Source organism: Lepidochelys kempii, chromosome 1 (genome assembly GCF_965140285.1).
Source record: "Lepidochelys kempii isolate rLepKem1 chromosome 1, rLepKem1.hap1, whole genome shotgun sequence".
NCBI lineage: Eukaryota > Metazoa > Chordata > Testudines > Cheloniidae > Lepidochelys > Lepidochelys kempii.
Genome location: NC_136380.1, coordinates 346948170 through 346976068, shown reverse-complemented (window position 1 = coordinate 346976068; position 27899 = coordinate 346948170). Strand labels below are relative to the sequence as shown.

The window sequence follows — 27899 nt, the reverse complement described above, 5'->3', positions numbered from 1 at the left end:
CTTCGCTTGCCTTAGCCCTGTTGTCTCAGGCTGTTTCAACAGGACAATTCATTTCCCCCAGAGACAACAGAAACACTTGTGGCAAAATATCAAATGAACTGAATGTGAACGAGGCAGGAGGAGGGGAGGGATGGTCCAGTGGCTCAAGCACTAAACTAGGACTTGGGAAACTTTGCTCTGCCACAGCCTTCCTATATGACCTTGGGCAAGTCACTTAGGCCCAGATTCTCAAATGTCCAGTGAAATCCGTTGATCACACTGGGAGTTAGGCGCCTACATACTTTTGAGGGTCTGGGCTTTAGCGTCTCTGTGCCTCAGTTTCCCGCTTGTACCATGGAAATAACAGCACTGCCCTACCTCACAGGGAGTTTGTGGGGATTGCTTCATTAAAGATGGTGAGGTGCACATGCAGTGGGGATGGGACCAGATAAGCACTGATGTGTGGTAATTGTTTACAAGTGTATAAAGGGTCGTATGCTCAGATGGAACCTCAGCCTGGATCATACTGAGGCACCTAACTCCCATGGAAAACAATGGGAGTTAGGTGCCTAAGCACATTTGAGGATCTGGGCCTTGATTTCAACCACAGATTTGGCCCAAAGGGTGTAAATACCAAGAAAGGAGGGGAACTCTTTAGGGTGGTCCAGAGGACTAAGGATAATAGAGATTAAAAGAAGTGAGGAAAAATTTAGGTCGTGTACCAGGATACCCCCCTGCCCCTGCCCCCCGATTAGACCATGTCCAGCATGCGCTGCAGGGAGTAACCCTGCCGAGGGAGGCAGGCTTTACCTGTTCCTTCCCATCTTTAATGCTGGTGAGTCTAGAACCATATTGCACAATGATCCTGCTGGGATGTGTATTTTTTAAACCTAAGGCCAAATTCTCCTCTCTCCTATTCCAGTCTGCGGCTGTAGTAACTCCAGCCAGCAAGGGAGTCACTCCAGGTTTACACCAGTGTAACCGAGAGTAGGAGTTGGGGCTTATTTTGTTTGTTAGGCGAAGAGGCTATTACTCACTCCTCCTTCCCGTTTAGAGAGCAGAGCCCTGGTTGCAGTTTAGGATTATACTGGAGCTAATTGCACCGACTGGATTCAATGATCAGCCTTTATTGGAATCATTAGCTCGAAGGCTCGCTGTTGGTTTGACAGCCTTGGAGGATTCATAGTGTGTGAGGCCAGAATGGACCGTCCGACAGAAGGGACTAGTCTGGCTTCACGGACAAGCAAATAAAACAGGGCCCATTGCCCTACTTTGAATGAGGCACACAGGGCTAGCTTTGCACTGAAGACGTTCTGCAAACAAGAGCAACGTGTGCTAGAACTGGAGAGTGCTGGACTGCAGGGAGGGCGGGTGGCTGGGTTTTTTGGTAATGGGCAAATAATACTTTCCCCTGCCAGTCAAGCCTTTTGGATCTGGTTGGCAGTGGATGAAAATGACCATCTGAAGGCTTATTGCTGATCCGTGTGCAGGGCCGGATTAAGACCTTTAGAGGCCCTAAGCACTGAAAAGATTATGGTGCCCCCCCCATGTAATTCAAAATAAAAACAATACTATACCGTAAAATAAAATTTTATTTTTTGAAATGACACACAACTTACATGTATGATGAAATTAAAATAGCTTCTTTCTAGATTTTCTGATTGCAAAATTCTGGATAAGTTCATCAAAGCTGACTCGACGAAGCATGTCTGCTTCCATACACAATCGGGAAAGTGAATCAAGTCTGTCCTGACACATTGTTGTTCTCGGAGGGTTTTTTATTCTTTTCAGCTGAGAAAAAGAACGTTCTGTGGAGCAGTTAGTAATCATCAATGTTAGAAAAACACGTCGTATGAGCTCTACATTTGGAAATACACGTCGTATTCCGCCTTTCAGTATTGGGTCATGAAGATCAATGTGACTGGATTTCATTTTCCCTGTTTCATTAAACTGTGTGCTCATATAACAGCGGAACTGCCGTACTTCTCCACAGAGATTCATGTTCAAGTCAACAGGGTCTGAGTCAATGAGCCTTTGGGAACCTTGTGAATATTGTTGGTCAGATAAGTCCATATCGTTTAGAAAAGAAAATCTACTTGATACTTCTTTGTACATGTCACTTCTCCTCTTCATATGAGCTTCAAGTGTATCAATTATAGTGTAGGTTTCAGAGTAACAGCCGTGTTAGTCTGTATTCGCAAAAAGAAATGTGGCACCTTAGTGTAGTGTAGTAACCAGATATGGGAAAGTTGTCTCTAGGATTCAATGCCGTTTCCGTTGCACTGCCATCATTTGCTTGTTTTTTCCTGATTCGCTTGCAGGACAGGGCTTCTTTGTAGTTAGTATCAGGCAAGATATTTTTTTATATGGTTTCAGATCTTTCAAAATCATTCCTCAAAGTGTGTAAGTGGTCTGCTAATGATGGGCAGAGGTCTGCACACGTTTGCAAATCCAATTCTTTCTCTGGGAGAGCTTGACTCGTATGGTAAAAGTGTCGTAAAATTTCATTCCACATGGTCAACATTAAGACAAACTCTAGTTCTTGCCTCTTGTTTGCAATGTTTTCTGCCTCTCGTCTAGTTTCTCCCTTCTGTGCTTGGTCTTCAGCTCTACTTTCTGATGCATCCACAATCTTTGAGTAGGACTTCAGAATTGCACTTGTTGCCATGGCATGTGCCTCCCAGCGAGTATTAGAAAGAGATTTCAACACATGATCATTGCCCAAATATGTTTTAAGAACTGCCCATCGGTGTGTTGAGGCAGAGAAAAATGTATAAAGTAACTGAACTGTTGAGAAAAAACGTACTGCCACCGGACAGCAATGAACAGCGCTGCGGCCAACAAGGTTGAGAGTGTGTACAGCACATGGTATGAATACAGCGTATTTGTTCTGTTCTAAAAGCTTCTTCTGCTTTCCTTGATAACGCCCTGACGTGTTGGCAGTGTCGTCACAAGACTGACCTCTGCACTTTGAGAACTCCATTTTGCAAACTTGGCACAGATAATGCAGTTCTTGATTTGCCATCTCTTCACCAGGGTGGCTTTTCAAATTGAGGAATGTTATAAATCGTTCAACTGGTTTCCCACCTGTGGGCGACACATGTCTTAGAACAATGCTCAATTGATCAATATGTGGAAGATCAGGTGTAGAGTCGACAGATAAACGGAAGTACCCAGCAGTATTTATTTCATCCACAGTAGCTGAACGAACTTTGTCACTCATTAGACCAATGAGTTCATCACATATTGTCTTGGATAAGTATGATGGGTTACCTTTGCCAGCATTCCCATATTTTGAGATGTGGCCTGCTAAAAATGGGTCAAACTGAGCCACAAGCTCCAACAATCCCAAGAAATTTCTGTTCTGCAATGATCCAAATGTGTCATTTGATCCCTGGAAAGGCAGACCACGTTCAGCTTATGTTTGCATAACAGCTATAACAGGCTGCAAGACATGTTACCAGTATTCACACTCCCCTTTAATTTGTTCTTCCAATTTTTGTGTCAATCCAAAGCCCTGTCTTCGATTTAAATAGGTCAACATTGAATCTCCTGTGAGTAGAGCTATTTTCATGTTGTTCAATTAAAACAGTATTCCGCCAGTCACTAAATCCATCTGCAGCAAAGCAGGATGTTGAAGGTTTATATGCAAAAAGTTTACAAACAAAACAGTACACAGAGCCTGTTGATGGTGAATACAGTAGCCATTCTCGAGTGTATTTCCCACCATTTGCTTTCATGCCGAAAAATATTTTTATGGACAATATCTTGTTTATTTGAGCATAAGCTTTCGTGAGCTACAGCTCACTTCATCGGATGCATTCAGCTGTAGCTCACGAAAGCTTATGCTCAAATAAATTGGTTAGTCTCTAAGGTGCCACAAGTCCTCCTTTTCTTTTTGCGAATACAGACTAACACGGCTGCTACTCTGAAAAATATCTTGTTTGTTTGCCATTGGTAAAAGTCCGACGTGATTTCTCAAATGGCCCAGTGTGGTGTTGACAGTCATTTGATTCACAATCTATCCAGTAAGCTACATCATCGGTACTGAAATCACCCCACATACCAGGATCTTTTCTCCTATTATTTACAGCATGAGCAGGTTCAGTCTCTGACACATCCACACCTTCTAGAACAATGTCTGTTTTACCGCCAGGTGTAGGATGATCAGTTACAGTCTCTGACACATCCACATGTTCTGGAATGGTGTTTGTTTCACCAATAGAAGAAGGGTCGGTTTCTGAAACACCTACAGGTTTCGGAACGATGTTTGTGCGACTGAGAGAAGATGTTGCTTCCGACGGATTCGCTTTGAAAAATGATGTCAGTTTTGGAAAATTTCACTAGTTTTTTGTTTCTTTTCTTCTGCCAGTTTACATTTCTGTGCTCCACTCAGTTGGTGACATTTCATCCTGCTCCTTATCTCAGTTATCTGAACTTAAAAAAAACCAAATTACACAACGTACACTATTTTTATGTATATATATAATATATAGATATAAGAAAAAAAGAAAACCCGAATCAAGTATGTATAACTCAGAAGAATATATCAGTAATAAAACATACATTTATTGCAATACATAACAGGATCTTATTTCCTCTCATTATTTCAATCTACGTTAGTAGGATGCCCCCCTGGTTTAGTTGGGGATAAGTAATAAAAAGAGAACAGAAAAACGGGGGAAGAGTGTGGAGTGGAGTGTAAGGAAGTCGAACAAAGTTCTGATTTTCCTCATGATGACGACTTCGATGCTTTTTTGGAAATATCAAATATAAAATTTTTTCCAAAAAAAAAATCTCTTTTGTTTTGGGTGCCCCCTGCTTTGCTGGTGCCCTAAGCACGTGCTTAGTCTGCCTGTTGGGTAATCCAGCCCTGGCCATGTGCAATCAACTATTTTCACAGGCGCCGGCTTCTAATTTTCCCCAGGGATGCTCAACTCCCACTCAGCCACAGGCCTCCGCCCCAATTGCACCCCTTCCCCCTGCTCCCAGCCCTGCCCCACCTCTTTCCCCTCAGCCCCACCACCGCTCCATCCCTTCCCCCAAGGCTCCACCCCACCTCTTCCCTGCCTCTTTCCGCCCCCTCCCCCACTCTCTCCCCTCCCTCCCAGCGCCTCCTGCATGCTGCTGAACAGCTGTTCCACGGCGTGCAGGAGGCTCTGGGAGGGTGGGGGAGGAGTTGATCAGCGTGGCCGCCGGCAGGCAGTAGTTGGGGGGAAGGAGGGCCCAGAGGTGTCAGGGCCATGAATTGTTAAGCCTAGATGTGCCCGGACTCCGCCCTGACAAGCCCTCCTACAAATTAAGCACTGGGCTTGATATATGAGCTCAGTTCTGCTTGAATCATCAGGAAAAGGCCAAGGGGGAAAGACCACAGATCTGTGACCTATGGAAGTCTAGGCTGTATGTATTTATTGAGTCAGTTCCCCAACTGCAGTCACCTGAGCTATGCCGATGGACACCAACTGAGGACCAGGGGTGGGCAAACCATGGCCTGTGGGCCGGATCCGGCCTGCCAGCCATTTTAATCCAGCCCTTGAGCAGCGGCTGGGGAGCAGGGTTGGGGACCACTCCACACGGCTCCTGGAAGCAGCCACAGTGCCCCGCTTCGGAACTCCAGCTGGGGAGAAGGGTCGGGGGCCGCTCCACGCAGCTCCTGGAAGCAGCAGTATGCCCCCCCCCCCCAGTTCCTATGTGTAAGCGCAGCCAGGGGCCTCCACTCTGCACGCTGCCCCCGCCCCAAGCACCACCCCTGCAGCCCCAAGTGGCCTGGAACCGTGGTTTTCCATCCTTACAGTGCAGTTTTACTCCTGAAAGTGACCACTAAAATAGCCCTGCGGGGCTCTGTTTTTACTGTGTCTCGCTGATTCCAGCTCCAATTTGCTCACTTTAAATGCCAGCCCCGTGCAGCCACGCTGGGATCTGGGGGTTAAGCTGGGTTTTTTCTTTCTCATGCATTAGCCCCAGGACTAAAGAATCTTCAGAACATAGTAGGGCCTCATTGACTCCAGCATTTTCCCCATCTCTTGAAATTATGCCCTCTCTGGACCTTTTGCATCCCTGTTTGCCTTAATGTTGCAGAGAGTTACAGTGTAATTACCACAACTTCCCAGGCAGTTACCACTTAATTGCCATGCTTTGCATTGGGAGCACTGTGGGCCATTTTGTGCATTTGATTTCATTGATTCATGAACAGTGATTTCAACGAAGACTTCTGCTTAAAGTTGGATGGCCCTGTGTTCTTGCCATGCTTGCCAAATAGAGTTATTACAAAACAGCCTCTGTGCGGTGAATTGTCCTCACTGTTGTCATCTGCTCACTGCTTTCCTAATGAAATCATCCTGCCCAAAAGAAAAGTAAAGTCTCCTAGGGGATAGTCAGAATAAGAAATAACCGTGGCCCCTGGTGTATGGGGAGAAGGGCAAAGCATTGGTCTAGTTTCCAAGCACTACCCTGCCTTGCAGAATAATACCTCAACCCTAGTGACCTAAGAATATAAGAATGGCCATACTGGGTCAGACCATGGTTCATCTGGCCCAGTATCCCATCTTCTGACAGTGGCTAGTGCCAGATGCTTCAGAGGGAGTGAACAGACCAGGGTAACTTCTAGTGATCCATTGCCTGTTGTCCAGTCCCAGCTTCAGGTAGTCAGAGTTTAGGAACACCCAGAGCATGGGGTTGCATCTGTGACCATCTTGCCTAATAGCCATTGACGGACCTGTCCTCCATGCATTTATCTCATTCTCCTTTGAACCCACTTATAGTTTTGGCCTTCACAACACCCTCTCCCCCCGGGCAACAAGTTCCACAAGTTGGCTGTGCGTTGTGTGTCTATATGTTTGTTTTAAACCTGCTGCCTATTAATTTCATGGGGCAACCCCTGTTTTTTGTGTGATGCAAAGTGGTAAATAACACTTCCCTATTCCCTTGCTCTGTAGCATGCATGTTTTGATGGACCTCTATCATATCCCCCCTTAATCCTCCCAATCACAGACATGGTATCCATTGCTCAGTAGCACCCAAGAGATCCCCACGCCTCAGACAGCAGAAACCTCTGATCCACTCCTGCCGAGCTTTTACTAAGTGATTTCAATTTCAAGCTGCTGTGACTTCTGATGCGTATTCGTTTGAATGTTCTTCCTCTTCCCTCCCACTATTCTACCCGAGCCGACGTGGAATGATCCATTTGCTTTCCTGCTTCTCCAGGTGAATCAAATAAATTGGTTGCTTTGGCCTGCAGCCAAAGGTCCTAGACAGCTAACGGACAGATGGAGGCTCATTTTGCCAGCTGGCCCACTGCTGGCTAGAGAGAAGAATGACAACATGGCCACTTTTGTATCCCAGCCCCCTTGAAAGGAAGAGAGATTCTTCAGACTGCAGGGGCACGAAGGACTGATCCAACACCCAGTGAAGTCACTGGGAATCTTTCCTTTGATTTCGGTGGGCACTGATCAGACCCTAAGGGAATGGTGCTAGACAGTCCCAGGATGGGTTTGCTTAGATCGGTGCAATAATGTGGTGGCCACACCTGCAGTAATGGACCACGAGAGGACCACGACCATTACTGAAGATGTGAAGGTTCCTGTGTGTATTTCATTCTGGAAGCTGTAGGACAGAGTGAAGGGGAAAACTGGCTCAGCATGGGCCATTATATGATGGGTAAATTGGGCACATTAGTTAGGTTGAGCGGGGGGGGGGGGGGGGGTTTGGAGGGTAACCGCTGTGCCATGTTCGAGCTATTGCCATCTGGCTAAACAAGACTTTGTTGAGTGTTTCAGAAACCCACAGATCTTCCTCCACTGTCACTCTTTATTGAGGTTTCATTGCACTTTTTTGAATCAGCTGATTAGCGAAAGTATTGTCCTCACAGTTTTATCAGCAAATCAGGGGTCAGCTTTGCATTTAGCATCCATCTGATTGGCTGGCAGCCACTTGATTTCATTAGAGTAAATGCACAAAAATGACCTCACTGCATCCACAAGTGACCCCTGAAACTTAGTGGTTTCCTGGCAGGTCACTCATCTGAACTTCTTTGAATGGGCTGGGAGCAGGAAATCCCATGCTAACGAATGACATGCAAAAAGACCACACTCTCTTTATTGGGAAAGAGCCTACTACTGTTACCTGCTAATGGAGCTACTCTTTTAGCTCAAGTGTTAGGGACCAACTTCAGTCCTCATTGAAGTCAATGAGAATCTTTCCATTTAATTCAATGGGCCTTCGGTTGGTCCCCCTTGGTGATGAAGGTCTCAAGTTCAGTTACCGCTGACCACCCACGGTAGGTGTCATTGCACAACCGTCAAACTCCTGTTGCACTTGAGATTCTGCCCCCACTTGGCTCCAGCAAAGTGGGATGTTCAGGGTTTGTCAGATCTTACGCAGGCAAAGCCCCCGTTGGACTAGAGTCTGGAGGAGTTTGCTTTGCCATGTTCCTCTGAAGACTCAGTAGACCTCTGGATCTACTCCAAGGAGCCACTGCAAGTGGCTCTCATGTAGTCGGCTTGAGTTTTAGGAACCAAACAGCTGAGGGGGTCTGGTCCCAGCTCCTAGGTGTGTCACCTGGATGCTCGTTGTGTCTGTTGAGTGCAGAATAGGAATCTGTTGTATAAGCTGCCTTGGGCGCATACGTTACCCAGCAGGCTCCTCTAACTCACAGCATGTCGCAGCGGTGGTGGAGTCTGAAGGCTGGGGATTGTACCACGGCTTGCGGGTGCCCGGAGTTCACATGCTTTGAACGGGGCCCTGCTTTTACTGGCTGTTCTGCTACTGGATGCGATGAGCTGCCGTTTGCTGTTTGATTGAGAGGGAGGAAGGCGGAAGAAAGCCCAGTGTAGAGACAGGACAGATTTGGGTGGGGGAGTTTGAAAAGTAGCCAGGTGAGCACAAAACAAGTCCCCCCCCCCCCGGTCCCCCCCTCCACCCCAGCTCCCTGCTGCTTTATATTTTGGTGTGAACATGGCACGAGCGTGGCAGGTTTCTGTTTAGCCACCTGACTACAGTCTGGGTCTGTGCCCCCATCTTGTGGCCGGTCCACACCAGAGGCTTAGGAGTGTGCTGCTGTGTGTGGTGTGAGAACCAGGGGGTGTTAGCCACAGGGGGGTGATCCGTCCGGGGGGGATTAGCCACAGGGCCAGCTTCCCCCACGCCGCTTCGCGTGTGTGTGACATTGCAGATTGAGCTGGATTGCTGAGGGGCGTACTTCAAGTACTGGTTTACCACAGCTGCGGCTCCCAGAGGATGACCGAATGCCCCCCCCCCCCGTTTTGTTCACACCACTGTAAGCCGGGTTTCTAGCCCAGAGGTCGGCAAACTACGGCCCGTGGGCCACGTCCTGCCCACGGGACCGTCCTGCCCTGCCCTTGAGCTCCCTGGTGGGGAGGCTAGCCCCCGGCCCCTTCCCTGCTGTCCCCCCTTCCCTGCAGCTTCAGCTCGCTGGGCAGCCAGTGCTTCGGGGGGCATGGCTGACTCCGGTCCGGCCACATGGCTGCCAGTCCTGGTGCTCTGAGCAGCATGGTAAGGGGGCAGGGAGCAGGGGGGGTTGGATAAGGGGCAGAGGATCCCGGGGGCAGTCAGCGGACAGGGAGCGGGGGCGGGGGTTGGATGGGGCGGAGGTTCATGGTGGGGGCGGTCAGGGGATGGGGAGCAGCGGGGTTGGATAGGGAGTGGGAGTCTCAGGGGGCCTGCCAGGGGGCGGGGGTGTGGATGGGGTCGGGGCAGTCAGGGGACAGGGAGCAGGGACGGTTGGATGGGGGTGGGGTTCCAGGGGGGGCAGTTAGGGGCAGGGGGCCCTGGGAGGGGACAGTCAGGGGACAGGGAGCAGTGGGGGTTGGATAGGCGGTGGAGTCCCAAGGGGGCAGTCAGGGGGTGGGGGTGTGGATAGGGGGTGGGGCAGTCAGGGGACAGGGACCTGGTGGGGGGGGGGGTTGGATAGGGGGTGAGGTCCCGGGAGGGGCAGGGGTGTAGATAAGGGGTGGGGCAGTCAGGGGACAGGGAGCAGGGGGGTTGGATAGGGGGTGAGGTCCCAGGGGGGCAGTCAGGGGGCAAGGGTGTGGATAGGGGGTGGGGGAGGTCAGGGGACAAGGAGCGGGGAGGGGGTTGGATGGGTCAGGAGGGGGCAGTCAGGGGACAAGGAGCAGGGAAGTTGAGTGGGTTGGGAGTTCTGAGGGGAGAGTCAGGGGGCGGGAAGTGGGAGGGAGCCGATGTGGCGGGCAGGCTGTTTGGGGGGGCACAGCCTTCCCTACCCGGCCCTCCATATAGTTTCGGAACCCCCATGTGGCCCTCGGGCCAAAAAGTTTGCCCAGTAGCCAGAAGAGCAGGGCCAGGAGGGTCTGGTTGTGGAGGTGGTGATGGTAGTGTGGACATCCATCCGCTGAGAACCCCCCAACTTACGTCACATAGGCCTGTGAATGGCTGGGGGATGGCAGCAGCTTGTGGGCATCATTACCACCCCCGGAGAGGGACAGCTGTCCCCCACATGTTCTGGATGGTTATGCATCTTATCGGGGGAGGCCATTGGCAGGTGGCTTGTCATATGGCCAGCGTCCCCTTCGGCAATGGCTTCATACTTTATGGGTGTGTCCACACGGCAATATAAGCCCAAGGTTAGTGGGACTTGAGTCAGCTGACTCATGTTAGGGAACCCTAGGCTTGAGCATCTACACTGCATTTTAACCCCATGTTTTCTAACCCATGCTCGAACCTATGGCTCTGGTGTCCGCACCTCAGTGCGCAGACCCAAGTCAGAGTAACCAGCTCCCAGAATCCTCAGTGCCCACCCCAGAATGTGGCCGCTCTAGCCTTAGGAGTGTGGTGCATTGTGGGAAAAGTTACCTGCCCACCCTGCCTGTCACCAGGAAGCAGCTCGCTTTGCAAAAGGCTTGATGGGTTCGTTCTCCACTGCAAACCCGGGAGGCTGTCTGATAGCGCGCTTGCAGATCGGGGATCGGAAGACAATGGGTTGACGCTGACCTGAGCTGCTGCCATTGGCAAAGCAGGGGGGGTTTGCAGATGGTTGGGATAGAGAGGACTAAGGAAGGTGTCCCAGGGAATTGTAGGATACTTCCAGCTGCCAGGACCTGAGTCAAGTGGGGCTGCATCTACACTGCAAAACAATAAAGGCTCTGACCCTGGGTCCCAGCTTAACTCGAGCTCGGACCCTCCAGCCATGCAGGGTCCTGGGATCCAGGGTCTGAGCCCTGGATTAGTGCAATTACATGTAGACACAAGAGAGTTTAGGCGTGAGCCTGGGCTCAAGCCTGGGCTTACTTGCAGTGTAGACATACCCTATGTGGTGACCTGATGCAACACGGGCTGTGTTTGGAGAGCCAGGGATGGTTACAGGGTCTTGTCTGGGTCCCAGAGCCTCAGTAACAAATCCCCTTTTTAACCTTTGCAGTCTCTTCTATAGCTTGAAGGACAAGGCCCCGTCGAGCTTTATTTGCCAAGCTAGGCCTGAATGAGAGGAAAGGAAAGGAAAGAATTGGAAACTTGAGAGACTGTTGCTTTAATCGGGGCCCGTGTTATGGGAAGCCAAACATCCCCTTCCCCTGGTGTGAAACCCCCATCTGCCTCCTCCTAGCAGGGAGCAAGTGGGAAGCGGTCAGGGCTCTGAGGAGAGGAAAAGTTCAGAGCGAGAAAGAGAGAGAGAGATCGATCTGAATGTTATGCAGCTTTAAGGATCAAAAATAGACCGCACTTTTATACAGTTTCATTTGGGCAGCCCCAGGAGGGGTGGGCTGAAGCCCCCGATGGCGACCTCCCTCCCCGGCCCACCCACCCCTACCTCACCCACAAGTTCGCTCCCCGCTCCGCTCCACCCCCCCCGCACCCCCTTCACTTCCGCCGCCCGATCTGCGCCATCAAGTGGGCATTGGCGGCGGCCTTTGCCCGCAAGTTCTTGGCCTTGGCGATGTCGAAGAGGATGTTCATGATGTTGGTGGGCACGTCGAGGGACAGGGTGAATTTGGTGCGCCGGTCGGTCTTGGCCCGGTTCTGGTACATCTTCCCCTTGAGCTGCGCCTGCGAGAGGTATTTGTATCGGGTGTCCCCTGCGAACGTCCGTTTCTCCTTTTCCGCCTCCTCCTCTTCCTCCTGCTGCGAGGGTGCCTCCTTCCCAGGCAGGGAGCCGAAACTCCTCTTGTCCAGGAGGGAGTTCTCCTCCAGGCGGCTCTTCTCGGCCTCCGAGAGAGCGGCGTTGAGGCAGCTGAAGAGGGACTCGGCTTTGTACAGCTTGAGGGACAGGCCTGTCCGCACGGCGCACACGATCAGGAGCAGCAGCATGAGTCTGGTGGGCGACATGGTTCCCCCCTGAGGCTCAGGAGAGGGAGAGAAGGCAGAGAAGGTAGAAACGTAGGTGAGGGTCATTCGTATTAATCACGGTGTATCCTCAGGGCACAGAGGCGCTGACTCCGTGGGTGCTCAGCACCCACCGGCAGGCCCCACCGATCAGCTTGTTCCCCCCCCCGGCCCCTCCCAGCACCTTCTGCCCGCTGGCGGCCCTGCCGATCAGCTCCGCTCCCTCCCTTCCAGTGCCTCCTGCCCGCCACAGATCAGCTGTTCAGTGGCAGGCGGGAGGCGCCCGGGGGGAGAGGGCAGGGCACGCTCCGGGGAGGGGTGGAATGGGGCAGGAAGAGATGGAGTAGGGCCTGGGGGAAGGAATGGAGTGGGGGGACGGGGTCTCGGGTGGGGTGGGGGGGTCGAGCACCCCCAGGGAAATGAGAAAGCCCACGCCTGTGATGGCGGAATAGTCCGGTGATAAGGGGAGGGGATTGGGATGTCCAGACCTTGGAGGAGGTGTCTAGTGGTAAGTGCAGGGGATGGGGAATCAGGACTCCTGGGTTCTATTCCCACAACTAGGAGGAAGTATGGTCTAGTGCAGAGGCGATGCATGGGGCGGGGGGCATGCAGGGTTGTGTGCCCCCCCAGATTTCTGCCAGGGTTTGCCGACCCGGCCCCCTCCTTGTATGGTAGCTCCCGCAGCTGGCAAGCCGCAAGCTGCAGCCACGGGGAGAGGCAGCCGCAAACAGCTGGGAGATGCAGGGAGGGGCTGCTGAGGGTAAGAGGAGAGGTGTGAGTCTGCGGGGGGGGTGACTCAAGTTGTTGGGGGGGGGTGAACCTTTAAATTGTGCCCCCCCATCAGCAGGTACCAGTCATCTCTGGTTAGAGCAGGGGATTGAATCAGGCCCCTCCCTGTGTTCCACGGTGCCACACCCCTGGGTTCCCTCTGTAATTTTGGGTGGGTCACTAAGACCCACCTTTGGAAAAGTGGCCTCTAATTGTACATGCTGGACCAGAGACCTGATGCTTTGCAGACCTACAGACGATTCATACATAAGGATTGCTTTGCTGCACTGGTGCTGTAATGCAGCTGCCTCTGGGGTGGGACACAACAGCTGTTATAACAGCTCCCGCAGTATTACTTGGGACCCTGCCACAGGGTTGTCAGAATGTCATGGTCACCTCCCATCCTTCTTCCTCGTGCCCCCCCTGTGCTCCATATGACTTCCCAGGCATCACCTTCTAAGCCCCCGCACCCTGACCAACTCAAAGCTGGTTCAAAATGTCGACTTTCGAAAAAGCAGGTCCAGCCCATCGAAGCCCACTAGGCATGCGTCCATGGCGCTAGCTAATGCCAGTGGCAACAAAGGTTCCTATATCACTAGGAAACCCCATGCAGTGTTGGCAACCCATCTATTGCAGCCCTGAGAGTGCATCTGACTATAAACCCCAGTATTGCCGACCCTGACTAGTCAGAAATCGGGAGCCAGGGCCCCTCGAAATCGAGAGCTGACTAACACCAACAACGCTCACCCTGACTGAGTCACCTTGGCTTGACCACAAAATGGCCGCGAAGGACCGCGCCATGTCTAGGGCAGGCAGGGGCTGTATAACCGTGTCCCCACAGAGGTTTGATGGAGCGCTAACATCCCCAATCCCCCTCAGCCCTGCCTTGCCACACAGCTGTCTCATCCCACGTTATTCCAGAGGCGAGCCCGCTGGAGGATGGATTTCCCATGGCAAGCGAAGACAAAAAGCTAAAATTTCGGGGGGGAATGAAATTCTGAAAAAATCTTCATGCAGGGCCAGTGGAAAGGTTTAGTTGTCGCTCTCTGGCTCTCCAGACCATGTAGGTCCTTGGCCACCCTCAACTCTTCCCTCACTTCCTGCAGCCAAGGGCCCATTTTCCCCCATCAGTGCATTTGAAATGGTTCCATTTCACCCATTTAAAGGGACAGTAAACTTCAAAACGAAGGTTGTTCCAGGATGAACCAGCAAAATTTTCTGTGCCGAAAGGCGACATTTCGACTTACCCCCCCCCTTTTTCTCAATGGTACGTCCTTGACATCGACGTCATTTCACGACAAATGTTGGTTTTGCCCAAACACAGTTTTCTGATGGCATGTTGTGATCAGCTCCCTTCCTGAGCTGCTGCTCCTCTAGGAGGGGTGGCTGACAATCACACTGGATATGTCTATATTCATAGGCGCTGGGGCTGGAGCACCCCTCGGAAGCCCCCCATCAGCCCTGCCGATCAGCACCTCCCCCTCCCTCCCCATGCCTCCTGCCCGCCTTCATCAGCTGTTTTGCGGCATGCAGGAGGCTCTGGGGGCTGGGGAAGGGGCAGGAGTGAGAACGTGGTGCACTCGGGGGAGGGGGTGGAATGCGGCGGGAAGAGGCGGGGTGGGAGTGGGGACTTGAGGGAAGGGGTGGAGTGGGGGGCAAGGCTTGGGACAGAGCCAGGGGGTCGAGCACCCCCCGGCACATTGAAAAGTCGGCACCTGTGTCTATACTGCATACTAGCCTGGGGCTCTGGGACCTGTGGCCAGAGTGGGTACGTCTACACTGCAATGAGAAGCCCGCTGCACCGAGCCGCAGGGCCTGGGTCAATCGACTCGGGCTTGCAGGGCTCAGGCCCGCGGGGCTGAAAATTGCAGTGTAGAGGTCTGGTCTTGGGCTGGAGGCCAGGCTCTGAGACCCACCGCGAAGCTCAAACCCGCTAACCCAGGCCAGCCACAGCTGTGCTGTGTGTGTTACTGCAGTGTAGACGTACCCAGTGTTTCCAAGCTCGGGCTTGAGCATCCACTCTGCATTGTAAACCGGGTCCATAGTGTATTATACAGACCTTCTGGTTCAGGGCTGTGGTTTGAGCTGTGTCCACACTGCAAAACTACCGGGCTTGGCCCTGAGTCACTTGGTCTCTGGTCCACGCCCTCAGCAAGTTCCTAGGGCCATGGTCCTGCGTGCTTTGCTGACCCTTGCCAGACTGAGTTGTGTGTGGGAGAAGAGGGGCTGGGGCCCCAACTGGAGTCAGAGCCCAGGCTCAGTGGGCCGTGGAGACGTATCCTCTGTGAGCTGAGCAAACATTGGGCCTGGAGTGAGACTCCCAGACTCACTGCTCCTGTGACCGGTCCGCGCTTGGGAGCCCAGATATTCACAGAGTTTAGGGCCAGGAGGAACCATCTCAGCTGATCTCCAGTATAACCCAGGCCACAGAACCTCACCCAGTTCCCCCTGCCCGGAGCTCCAGTATCTGGGGAGAGGAGGGCTGGAAAGTGGCTGAAGTAGGTCTGCCCCAGCAAGCCAGCCTAACCTAGCGGGAGGCTGTGAAACACCTGCCTTTTCGCGGCTCTGCTGCGCATTCTCTTCCTGGTTTGGAAGGGTTTCTCCTCCTCGGGTCGGCTCTTCCTGAGAGGGGCCGGGCATCCCAACTCCCTTTGAAGTCAAGAGGAGTTCTGAGTGCTCAGCACCGCTCAACATCAGGCCAGCGAATGAGCCATTCACGGCAGGCAGGAAACCTGCTGCAGCTGGACCGAGTGGAGAAACAGGGAGGTCCCAGCCAGCCTGGCACTCCTTTTGACTGTTCACAAACTTTGTTTGCCTGGGACATCCCAGGTAAATCCGCGACTTGAAGGGCGCCCCCCCTCCCGTCCATGGATTCTAGTTGTTTTCCTGGCTAGCATGAAAAACGCTGGCACAGGACTCAGGAGACCTGGTTTCTAGTCCTGACTCTGCCACCGGGCGGCCCATGAGAATATTACTGCCCTGCTCTGTGCCTCAGTTTCCCCATCTATACAATGGGTGTAATGATATTGCCTTCCTTTGTAAAGCGCTTTCAGATCTACTGATGAAAAGTGCTGCATAAGAGCTAGGGGTTGTTATTAATAATGGAAACTCCACCGATGGAGCCATTTGAAATAGGATGGAGGAACAAGCCAGTGTTGGCAAAAGGAGATGCGGAGGGATGAAGAGTTGGCATTTCTAACAGCAAGGCCTCCTAGACACCATCACAGTGACAACACATTGTCTGGCTGTGGATGCTCAAAGGTCCTGGTGCGGTCACTGGCCTGACGCACCCATCAACCATTGCTTCGCAGTGTATGGGAGGGGCCTTAGCATCTATGAATTCCACTGCTCCAAATGATGCTATCCATTCCCTCTTATCTAATCTATTCCATCCAGTCATCCGTGACAATTATAACGAGCCAGCAAAAGCGTAGGAGCGTTGGAGTCCTGCACTTAGGACGGAAGAATCCAATGCACCGCTACAGACTAGGGACCGAATGGCTAGGCAGCAGTTCTGCAGAGAAGGACCTAGGGGTTACAGTGGACGAGAAGCTGGATATGAGTCAACAGTGTGCCAAGAAGGCCAATGGCATTTTGGGGTGTATAAGTTAGGGACATTGCCAGCAGATCGAGGGATGTGATCGTTCCCCTCTATTCGACATTGGTGAGGCCTCATCTGGAGTACTGTGTCCAGTTTTGGGCCCCACACTACAAGAAGGATGTGGAGAAATTGGAGAGAGTCCAGCGAAGGGCAACAAAAATGATTAGGGGACTGGAACATATGAGTTATGAAGAGAGGCTGAGGGAACTGGGATTGTTTAGTCTACAGAAGAGAAGAATGAGGGGGGATTTGATAGCTGCTTTTAACTACCTGAAAGGTGGATCCAAAGAGGATGGATCTAGACTATTCTCAGTGATAGCAGATGACAGAACAAGGAGTAATGGTATCAAGTTGCAGTGGGGGAGGTCTAGGTTGGATATTAGGAAAAACTTTTTCACTGGGAGGGTGGTGAAACACTGGAATGCGTTATCTAGGGCGGTGGTGGAATCCCCTTCCTTAGAAGTTTTTAAGGTCAGGCTTGACAAAGCGCTGGCTGGGATGATTTAGTTGGGATTGGTCTTGCTCTGGGCAGGGGGTTGGACTAGATGGCCTCCAGAGGTCCCTTCCAACTCCGTTATTCTATGATTCTATGATTCAATGAATTTCCCGTTGGGTCGCTGCCCTGAGTGAGGAGTCGGTAGCTAGAGGGCTGGGGATTTTCTTTGGCAGTGTGACGCGCTGTTACATCACGGGCCGTGTCACAGGGGAACGGGGCAGATTGCTTGTTTCATGGCCAGCTCTCTCGTCCCTGCAGCCAGGAGGATGATCCAAGGCTGTGAATGAACCTGGGACCAAATAGGTAAACAGCCGAATGCTGTGGCAATGCTGTACACAGGCATCGCTAGGCATCACAGGCTCCGCACCCCGGCCAGCTGCAGGGCAGCATTGTCCCAGGGAGGAAGCAGGCCGAGGGATCCTACATGCATGCACGGACCGTCACGGAGGCACACACAGACCCGCAGGGACGGACACACAGACACTCACCTTCTCTTTAGAAAAGTGCCTTATTCAGCTAATATTTCCCCCCATTATTCCAACCTGTAGCACTTGGGTGGCACCTTTCTTAGGATGCCCTCACAGCATTTCACAAGAGCTGGCGCCAGTTTTACAGACGAGGCAATTAAGGGGCAGGGGGATGTAGTTATATTACGGCAAAGCCTAGGGGCTCTGATCCAGGCTCCACTGTGCCAGGCGCTGTACACACACAGAATGAAAAGACAGTCCCTATCTCAAAGAGCCTTCAGCCCGGCTGCCCAAGGTCACACCCTGGGAGCTAGGAACTAGTCGTGTGATCTAGTGGCTAGAGCACCAGCCTGGGACTCAGGGGTCTTGGCTTCTTGTCCCAGCTCTGCCACTGGCTGTCTGGATGAACTGGGGTAAATTCTGTGCCTCAGTTTCCCCATATGTAAAATGGGGATAATGACACTGCTCTCCTTTATAAAGTGCTTTGAGATCTACTAATGAAAAGCATGAGATTGTAATATTCCCTAGCTACTATGCCACACTGCAGACTCAAAACCGCCAAGCTTGGCTTTTCCACTGTACCAATATCGACCTTTTAGATCCTGACACAAAACAAAGCGGTGTGCAGAGACCCTTGTGTGTGCTGCCTTTTGTGAGCCACAGGCTCCCTCTAGTGGGTATTTCAGTACCCTGCAGGCTAAGCAATAAGTGACAGAGCCCCTATCCGTATGTCTACACAGCAACTAGGCACCCGCGCCTGGCCCAGGCTCACAGGGCTTGGACTGTAGAGATGTTTCAATAGCCTTCCAGGCTCTAGCACCCTGCGAGGTGTGTGTGTGTCTCAAAGCTCAGGCTCCAGCCCGAGCCTGGAAGTCTACACAGCAACAAAAGAGCCCCCCAAGCCCGAGTCAGCTGGCACGGGCTGGCCGCGGGTTTGTCTTTGCTGTGTAGACAGACCCAAGGAGAGACAAGGTGGGTGGGGTAATAGCTTTTACTGGGCCAACCTCTCTTGGTGTGAGAGAGACACTCTGCCGAGCTCCCACAGCGCTCTTCTTGTCTCTCTAATATCCTGGGACCAACGCGGCCACAACCCTGCAGAGAGCCTCATTTGTGGGTCCAAAGCAGGTGTCCAACGCAGTCTGGCTAGATCCTCTATTGTCATTCCCGTGGGTCACTCACCCGGCTCAAACTCTGTGTGACTTGCTGCAGGGCTGGAGGGGGGCAGTTGGATTTTCAATTCAAGATCGCAATATCAGAGAGCCTAGAATATAAAACCTCCCCTGATATTTAGGGCTGGTGGAGGGAACCAGGGGGACATCCCCACAGACGGGAGCCAGTCACAGAATAGGTACAGCACAGACAGCCATACTGACCGCTACCTGGCACCCTGCAGCTAATGTGCCCCAAATCTGACCAGGCTTGAGTGATCTCCAGTGGCCAGGGCCGTGGCTTTGGGCACAGGAATGGGGAGGGCTAAGCAGGAGCCAGTGGAGAAAGGGAGGATGGGGAAGCCAGCAGGCCCACTCTGCCCCATTAAGGGCTCGTGGAGGACTTACTCTGGGCCTTAGGGCATGTGCTGTGGCCTTCCCACCCATTCCACACATCTATTATCTTAGCTGGTCTGCCTAAGCCTCCAGCGGATCCTTGGGGTCCCTCCCAGCCAGCCCCCACCGGATGGGGGCATTATGAGCCTTGTCAGATCCCCAGCTAGGGTTGGTCCCCATAATGGGCCAAATTCAGACAAAGCTGCAGCCCTGGATGAGAATCTTCAGAATGGTGGAGGCTGGGGGCCCCTCTGCCAGCCACCTAAGGCTCATGCGGGACCCCCTGATCCTCTTCCCATCTGTGTGGGGAAGGTTGAGGTACCCCAAAAGGTTTCTGAGGTGGGCCTCAGGGAGCCTCCTACCACCCATGGGAGGTGAAGCTGGAGCACCTTTCAAGTAGCCTTCTGGGGCTTGCCAGGAGGCTGGTACACTTATCCAGGCAGAGCCCTCCTCCTGGGTGCCCTCTAAGTTCCACAGGAATCAGGCCTGAGGAGACGCAAAGGAAGGAAGTGGGGAATGCCCCTTGATATGTGCCCCCAACAATCCTCCTGCTCCCCTCATCCCCCCTTTTAAGACCTGAGACGGTTCCCACCCTGCACACATCCTAAGGTCTGCCAGAGAGGGGCTTCCCTCTTGGGCTGTGCATGGGAACGCTCCCCTCCCCACAGACAGTAGGGAGTCAGGGGAAAGGGAGGGAGCATTCCCGCCGCCCCATTTCCAAGCCCACTGCTCCCTCCAGTCCCTCAGTAGGACAATTTAAAAAACTAAGGAAATTCTCATACAAAAAACTTTCTTGCAGGGTGTTTAAATCTGCAAGCCCATCCCAGTGTGTTGAGCGGGCCTCACCTTTCCAGTGCATTACAGTTAATAAAATAAAGTAAGCACCCCAGGAATTTCAATGCTGAGGTTTCACTTCCATAACAAGCCACAGTCACGCTCACAAAACACCCATAACCTTAACTCTGCCCCCTAGAGCTGTGAGGCTGTAGTATTCTCAGCTGGGTTTAGAAAGCATTGTGTAACATCACTGCCAGGCTTGGTCTTAAGGAAGTCGGTGGTTCAGCTGAACGTCTTTTGAGTGAAAGAAGTCATCTAAGAGAATGAGAGCGAAGTTGTCGATTTGATTTATGGACCAAACACCCAACTCTTGTCCAAGAACATCTGGCCTGGATGGTTGTTTGAAATTGTTCCCTGTTTGGTAAATCCCAGGGTACTAATGGCTAGAGTCACTGTGGAGGTTGATAATAATTAACGTGTACGGGGTGGAGGAATGGCCCTGTAATTCCTGTCTGGATGGGTGACTTTGCATATGGAACTGCATAGAAAACTGTCTGCCTGATTCTCAACTGCCTTGCACTTTGTATCTCGGAAACCCCTGGATCAAATGATCCCAAATTTGGATCACTGACCCCAGCCAGTGCCCCCATGGTGCTCCCCAAATTACAAGGCAATCTGAGTCACCATGCAAATATTAGAGCACTTAGGAAAGCTGAGCTTTAACCAGAAAGTTGGTCTCAATTTTAGCTATCGTAGCTCTGTATATCTGTATATCTATAGTATCGTAGTACTATAACATAGTCATTTATACATGTGCAAAATGGGTGCACAGTGGTGCACAAGACTACCATCTGGAGTGGGTCTCATTCTCCCCCCACTTTGCGCAGGTGTAAATAACGACACAAAGCAGAAGGCAATGGCAGAGAGGGCCCACAGTGTTGTGAAAATGGTTTTAAAAACGCCCGATACCTTGAGAAAATATAAAGTGACTGGGGATTGTTAATGAAGAAAGCACAGAGCGCCTGCCCTGGGCCTGGTGACGCTGGCCACTGGTGCAGAATGCATAGTCCACTGTGAGTGGGGTGACCAGATGTCCCGATTTTATAGGGACAGTCCCAATTTGGGGGGGCTTTTTCTTATATAGGCACCTATTACCCCCCACCCCCGTCCCGATTTTTCACACTTGCCCTCTGCTCGTCCTAACTGTGAGCTGGAGGTGGTTTTTACAGCGTGCATCCCTCTAGTATTTTGGGGAGGGCTGCCTGGACAAGAAATCTGCGGCCGAGAGAGCTCTGAAGGACGGTTTTTTCAGGCCAACGGCTGCAGCGGTATTTTTACCGGCTCTTCCCGAGGACCGAGCTGTGCAGTGCAACGTTTCTCCATTTCCCCACGTGTGAGGTTTGGCAGCTGTTGCCTCCACCGGGGCAGAGTTAAGGCTATGGCTGTTATCGGAGGGTAACTCAGTGGCTGGTGGCAGAAATGCTAGCTCACTCTGGAACTTTCCAGGCTTCTACATTTTCACAATGGTTGCCAACGTGAACGTGCTCAGAAGAGAAGACATGCTCCTCACGCTGATATTTGCCTGTAATTGTCACTTCCCCTGGACCAAGGGCTGAGCTGGGGACTAGTTAATGTTTGTGTAGTGCTTTGAAGGCATAAAGCAACATGGAAATGGTGCGGGTATTGGTTGTCTGTTATGAGCGCTTTGGGATGGAGCCTTGTTTTGCAGGGCCTGTTGGCGTGGTGGCATCTCCATCTCTCCTGTGCCTCTAGCACACAATTTGGCCTCTTGAGGATGGAAATACTTGAATTTAATTAAAGTAATTGGGATCAATACAGGGGTAGTTGGGTGAAATGTAACAGCCTGGGACAGGAGATCATACTAGGGGATCTGATGGTTCCTTCTGGCCTCTATGAAATCAGGCATCCAAGACAATGATGAGTCTGTAGGTCTCTAGAGGCCTTTTCGTCTCTCCAGTTAGCACAGCCCTGCTCTGGCATCAGGTCTGGCCAGGTCCTATGGGCTCACGGTGGCTTTGAACAGGTCCATGCTATATAGCTGGACTGGAAAGCTGTCTGAGGACAGTCATGGATCAACTACTAAAAGGGTCCCTTTCAGCTGAGATCAGCTCAGGAAGACTCCTAGTGGCTGGGCGAAAAGGAAGCGCCTTCCTGACTCCTGGAAGAGCGTGATGGACCAGTTTGGGTCTCACTTATGGTGCAGGAGACACCCACCACCCACTGAGCTTGCCACGCCTGCTGGACAAGGAGGCCTGTCATTGCTCGCTGCCATTCTCACTTGTTTCCTCGGGGCGATGTGCCAGGCACAATGGTGACGGAACCAGGCATCTGCCTGTAACAGCCTGCCATGGTTCGGAGGACAGGCGGCTGGAGAATGGAAGTGGAGCTCTGAACTGGGCCCGGGTCCAACGGAGTACGTAGGCCTGTGTATAACGCTGAGCATGCGTGTGTACCCATGCGTTGGAGTCAGCAGAACTGGCCACCATATTTCACCCCGTCTCTCTGCAGAATGAGGCGCGTCTGTCGGCTTAGAGGACCCAGGACCCATATTCCTCATCCGGGAGCCACCTCTCAGTGCGGCCCATTTCACAACAACCTGCAACCTCTGCTCAGGCCAGGTGAGACCCGCCGGCCCGAGCCTACAATGCACATGTGGACATGGTTAGGTCTGAGGCCCCGTGGCTGCATATGTCTGAGCAAGAGTGAGGGCTGCCTGGCACGCAGGGGCTGCTGGTTTTTTCAATCCCATTCCTGTCCTTAGCTGGTGGCTCCCACCACTCTCCCCTCCACCCTCTCCAAGGGGCTCTGCTCATTCTCCACCCTTCTGCCGCCTTCCTCTTTTAATTAGAAAAGGGTTCCTGCTGCCCCGCTCCCAGCCCTCTGGCTGCCGAGGGACCGGGAGAGCCTGCGCTGATCGTGGGTCCCAAGGCCCAGCTCAAGGGGGGGCCTCAGGGCTGGAATAGCACTGGGGCAGGACTGAGGTGTGAAGGCTGAGCTGTGTGCCCATAGGTCAGGATTGTGGCGTGCACCGTGTCTGCCACCGCTTTGCCTGGCTCAAGCTTGTGTGATCAGCCTCTCGCTTTGGTTGCACTATGGGCCTGATCCTGCGAGATGTTCAGCACCCTCGTCAATGGCAGGGGAGAGTGTCCAGGAATCACTCGGCGCCTTGCAAAATCAGGACTTAAACTCTGCCATGAAACGTTAATAGGCCGATAACCCCACACACACACACACACACATCTGAGATACAGCCTTTGACCTGGCATTTCACTTCCCAGCCCTGGGAACAGGGAGGCAGGAGACCCTTCAAAAGTTATTTTAACTTCCTGCCAGAGGGACAGGGACTATGGGGGGGGGCTGTTTTGTAAGAGTGGCTTTCCGTTCTCCCTGTTCTCTGACGCCCACTGCTCTCGCGCTGCTGTCCCGGAGTAATCGATTGCATCAATAAACTTGGCTGCATGAGCTGGAGTCGGATAGATGGAGTTTTGATAAGTTTTAAACCGTACGCCCGACAGGATTCATCAGCCTGCACTTGCCTGAATAGATCTCAGCAAAGACCCACATCCTGCTTATTTTCCCCTATAAATACATGGGCCCAGCTCCTCAGTGGGTGGAAATCCGTGTTGCTCTACAATAGATTTCCACCTGTTGAAGATCTGGCCCCCTGTGCTCTGTTAGTGTCAAGGGCTATTGGCTCTGGATTATTACGAGCTACCGTTTTGACAGCTGTGTTGTTCAGATTTTGTTTGGAAACACCCAGCTGTGATTAAGAACTAATCGAGCCCCTTCCAACGTTGTCTCCAGGGATGATATTCCACTAATCAGTGCGAATCTGTCAGACAATTTGCATCTCTCTGAGCCCTGCACAACTAATTATCAAATCAGTTCGCAACACTCTTTATACCATCATCTGATAATGGAAAGTCTGGCCCTAGGTCAGGCGATGATTGGGCTAGCTTGTCCCATCTCTGAAAACTCTTTGGGGGCTTCCTGGGAGCTGTCATTGGTGACGGGGACCACAGAACATAAAAAAAAGCAAATGAAACATGCCCCAAATCATCATTGGTTTTCAGATGCCCAGACGCAGGATTGATATCATAAAAAAATTCAATCAAGGCAAAGTCTCAACACAATACACTGCCGATGGCCTGGCTAATGAGTTCCCTTTGCTTGGCTACTGCAAAAAATACCTTTTGGTAGCCATCCTGTTGTGTCTCTTGTACCTGAGAATCCTAGTGCACTGGTAACCATTACAAAGTCTTGCTCCCCGGAACTGTCACCAAAGAAATGTGGAATTCAGCCAAAAGAAGCAGCAAACCAGTTTCTGAAGAGGCTTGGATTGAGTCTGATGATGACATTTACGAGACGTGATCCACAGGTGCCTTTAGGGGCACATCTTCAGCTGGGATAAATTGTCATAGCTCCATGGACAATTTACAGACATTATATAGAAAAGCTACAGACAATTGGAGCTATCAGAATTTACACTAGCTGGGGACCTACACCTGCCTCTTAGCTATTAAAGACAGGAGGAAACGTGAAGCAGACATGCAAGGCAGGTCAAGCAAGTTGGGAATAACGCTTTTTCTGACTTATGGGTGTCCCCCTATAACAAAGACTTCAGCTAGAGCTAATGAGATGGATCTGATTTGCACAGCTCAGCTTCCCATCGAAAGTAGTCGCAGAAAGATCAAATATTACACATTTGGATCTCAGCCACAGACACCTCCACTTTGATAACTAATAAACCAACTGCACATTTCAAATGGCCCATTTCATTGCTGATGCACAAAACTGACTTTAGCCGTGGGGGCTGACTCTGTCTTGCTTTCCCATTCTGTCTTTAGATATAGCATTTTGTGTCCCCCTCCCTGGAGATAACCCTTGAAAAATGTCAATCCCACCTCTTTCCCCCGTCCCTGGAGCTAGTCAGTTTAACTCTGAAAACTCCAGCCGGTGCTTTAGCTGATCCTTTGCCTCAGTAACTCAAAAGACAGAGTCATTTTTGTCTCTTAATACAGTTTCCTAGACTGCTTTTTGATAGAATGCTTCTCTCCTTTTGCATAGAAATGTAGCGCCTAGCAGGGACCCAAGCACCTAGGAGAAGCACTGAAATATTTAAACTTTGTTGCAAACAAAGCTGGTTGCTCTTTAATAAATGAATTCCAAGCAATGCACTCACCTGTAAGTCTTCTGTGCTCAGGAGGGAGAGCGCTCACTGTTGCAAGCCGCCGTCTCAGAGTAAGGAGAAATATATCAGGACCATTAGCCTGAACTTCTGTATCCTGCCTTTTCTTTTATTGTTATTAAGAGGGCTGCGATATTTTTTCTCTCTATGGAAACGCTTCCCCCCCCCCCTCCCTTGTGTATATATAAAAATGAGTGATCACGGGGTCTGAATCGTAACTCCAGCCGCGGCGCCTTCATTTGGACATGATTTCATTAAAATGAAATCAGAAGGAGCTGGCAACGTCACGGGGCTGAGATGTCCCTTCCCATTCAGAAAAAAAAAAAGAAAAAAAGCTGGCTATTAAGAGTCACACCAAGAAGAGGAGCTGTTGCAAACTCCAGGACCGTACAGAGTACACACAGATACACATATGCTTTGCTCGAACTCTCCTGCTTGGAATCAAGAGACATTGCACTAACACTTAGCACGCTGGGCCAGATTTTTAAAGGTATTTAGGCCCCTAACGATGAAGATAGGCACCTAGTGGGATTTTTAAAAGCACCTCGGCTCCTATTTGAGTCTTTATACCTTTACAAAACTGGCTCTTTGTCTCTTCCGTGTATTTGCAGACATTCAGGGCAAAATCTATCCCTGGTGAATGCCACTGACTTATTTCACTTGCATCAGTGGTAGATTTGGCCTTTATTAACCAATATTTATCTCAGCCCATTTGTGGTAGATGAGGAAGTATTACTGTCCTCACGTGACAGACTGGGGAAATGGAGGCCGCGAGGTTATGAGACTTGCCCCAGGCTACAGAAAGATTTAGAGATGGAGTTCGAATTCCAGAGACCCTGCCTTCCAGAGCCCAGCCAGCTACCAGAACGAGGAGCTGCTTTGATGATAACAAAAGGCAACACAAAGCAAAGTCAACACAACCCAGGATAAAGTCGCTAGAATTGCTGGGGGGCTTTATGCCAAGGAGCCTTAGGCAAGGAGGGGTTTGTGGAAGTTTGGTTCTATGGTGTGATGAGCGACACTCACAAGATTCAAAGACCTTCAGTTCATTTGGGATAAGAGAAGCATCCAGGAGTTTGGCTGCTTCTCAGAACCTACTCGGGCGTCTCTGAGGTGCCAATCAAGATAGAAATCTCCCCGGACCAAGCTTCCTAGTGAACATTCCAGCCTCTGGAACATCCTGAGAAGAGTTGCTCATGCAACCTCCTGGGCTTTTGTTTTCAGCTAAAACCAGCGCGTGCAGCGCTGCAGACCAAAGCTACAAAAAAAAAAGGTACCTGAACTTTTGTAAATATGGAACCTGGTTTTCAGAAAGTGCTGAGCACCTGCCCTCTGAGAATCAGGCCCCTTTAGGTGTCTCCAGTTAGACTGAGCTGTTTCAAGGAAGGTTGGTCTGGTGGTTAAGACAATTGAGTAGGACTCTAGAAACCGAGGTTCAATTACTGGTCCTGCTACAGTCTTTCTGCGTGACCTTGGCCAAGTCACTTAGCCACGGCAAGCCCCAGAGATGGGTTACTGTGCTTGATAGATCAAATATCTGATTGGTTATGGGATAAATCCTTTGATGAGCCTCAGAGACAAAGAAAGTGGGGATTGAAAAGGATTAACTCATCCCCTTATTATCTGCTTAGGGTTTACTTTCTTGTTCATTCCTCCCATTATACCGATAGCCTTTCAATGCTACATGCCTGAGTCCCCACCCCTCACATCCTTATAGATCAGCAGTAACGTTATTGAAGCCAATGGAGCATCACCAGCAATTGAACGGGAGGATCAGGCTCTGCCGTGCTTTACTCCATTGGTTCTGAAACTGACTGATCACGGCAGGGACTCCTTACTCATTTACCTGGGTGAAACTGCCTTGATTTCCAAAGGGCTGAATACCTGCTGCTCCCATTGACTTCAGTGGGATTTGTGAATGCTCAGCACAGTGGGGAAATCAGGCCATTTACATGTGGGTATCTAAGTAAGGATTTAGGAGCTTAAAACTGGCAAAGGTTGGTCTGTGTTTCTGCTCAGCAGTACCATTGTGAGTATGGAAGGGCTGGTACAGCTGCAGTATCCCTGGACAGGAAAACATCTCACCAAAGACAATGAAACACCCCCCACCCTCCAAAAAACGATCATAGTAGCAACAGGTGTAGTTCAGATTCCACCACAAGGTACTGCACTTTATGCAGGAATCTCTGGGGAAGGTTCTCTGCCCTGGGTATGCAGGATGACAGACTAGATTACCTTAATCAGAGAATCATAGAAATGGAGGGCTGGAAGGGATCTTCAAATATCATCTAGTCCAGCCCCTGTGCTGAGGCAGGACCAAATAAATCCAGACCATCTTGGGCAGGTGTTTGTCTAGCCTGTACTTAAAAACCTCGTGATGGGGATACCACAACCTCCCTTGGAAGCCAGTAAGAAAGTTTTTCCTATATCTAACCTGAATCTCCTTTGCTGCAGATTAACCCAATTGCTTCTTGTCCTACCTTCACTGCATATGGAGAACAACTGATCACTGTCCTCTTTCTAACAGCCCTTAACATATTTGAAGACTGCTATCAGGTCGCCCCTCAGTCTTCTGTTCTCAAGACTAACTAGATCCAGGTTTTTTTAACCTTTCCTCACCTTATTATAAATTTTTTATCATGTTTGTTGCTCTCCTCTGATGCTTTCCAATTTCTCCACATCTTTCCTAGACTGTGGTACCCAAAACTAGAGATAATACTCCAGCTGAGGCCTCGCCAGTGCCAAATTACCACCCATGTCTTACATA

General features: G+C 51.1%; 1 protein-coding gene across 1 annotated transcript; it reads right to left on the bottom strand.

Annotated features, from left to right (window-relative positions):
* Nucleotides 1–11808: 11808 nt before the first annotated feature.
* On the bottom strand, nt 11809–25208 carry UCN3 (urocortin 3). The gene is made up of 2 exons (XM_073332034.2): nt 25127–25208; nt 11809–12282 (listed from the first exon to the last, which is right to left on the bottom strand). Exon 2 carries the CDS (start codon nt 12271–12273, stop codon nt 11809–11811), a length of 465 nt encoding a protein of 154 aa, XP_073188135.1. The 5' UTR covers nt 12274–12282; nt 25127–25208.
* Nucleotides 25209–27899: the final 2691 nt, after the last annotated feature.

What these genes read in the sequence shown, in the direction of transcription:
- UCN3 (XM_073332034.2), bottom strand. Translation starts at nt 12,273, where the DNA reads ATGTCGCCCACCAGACTCATGCTGCTGCTCCTGATCGTGTGCGCCGTG.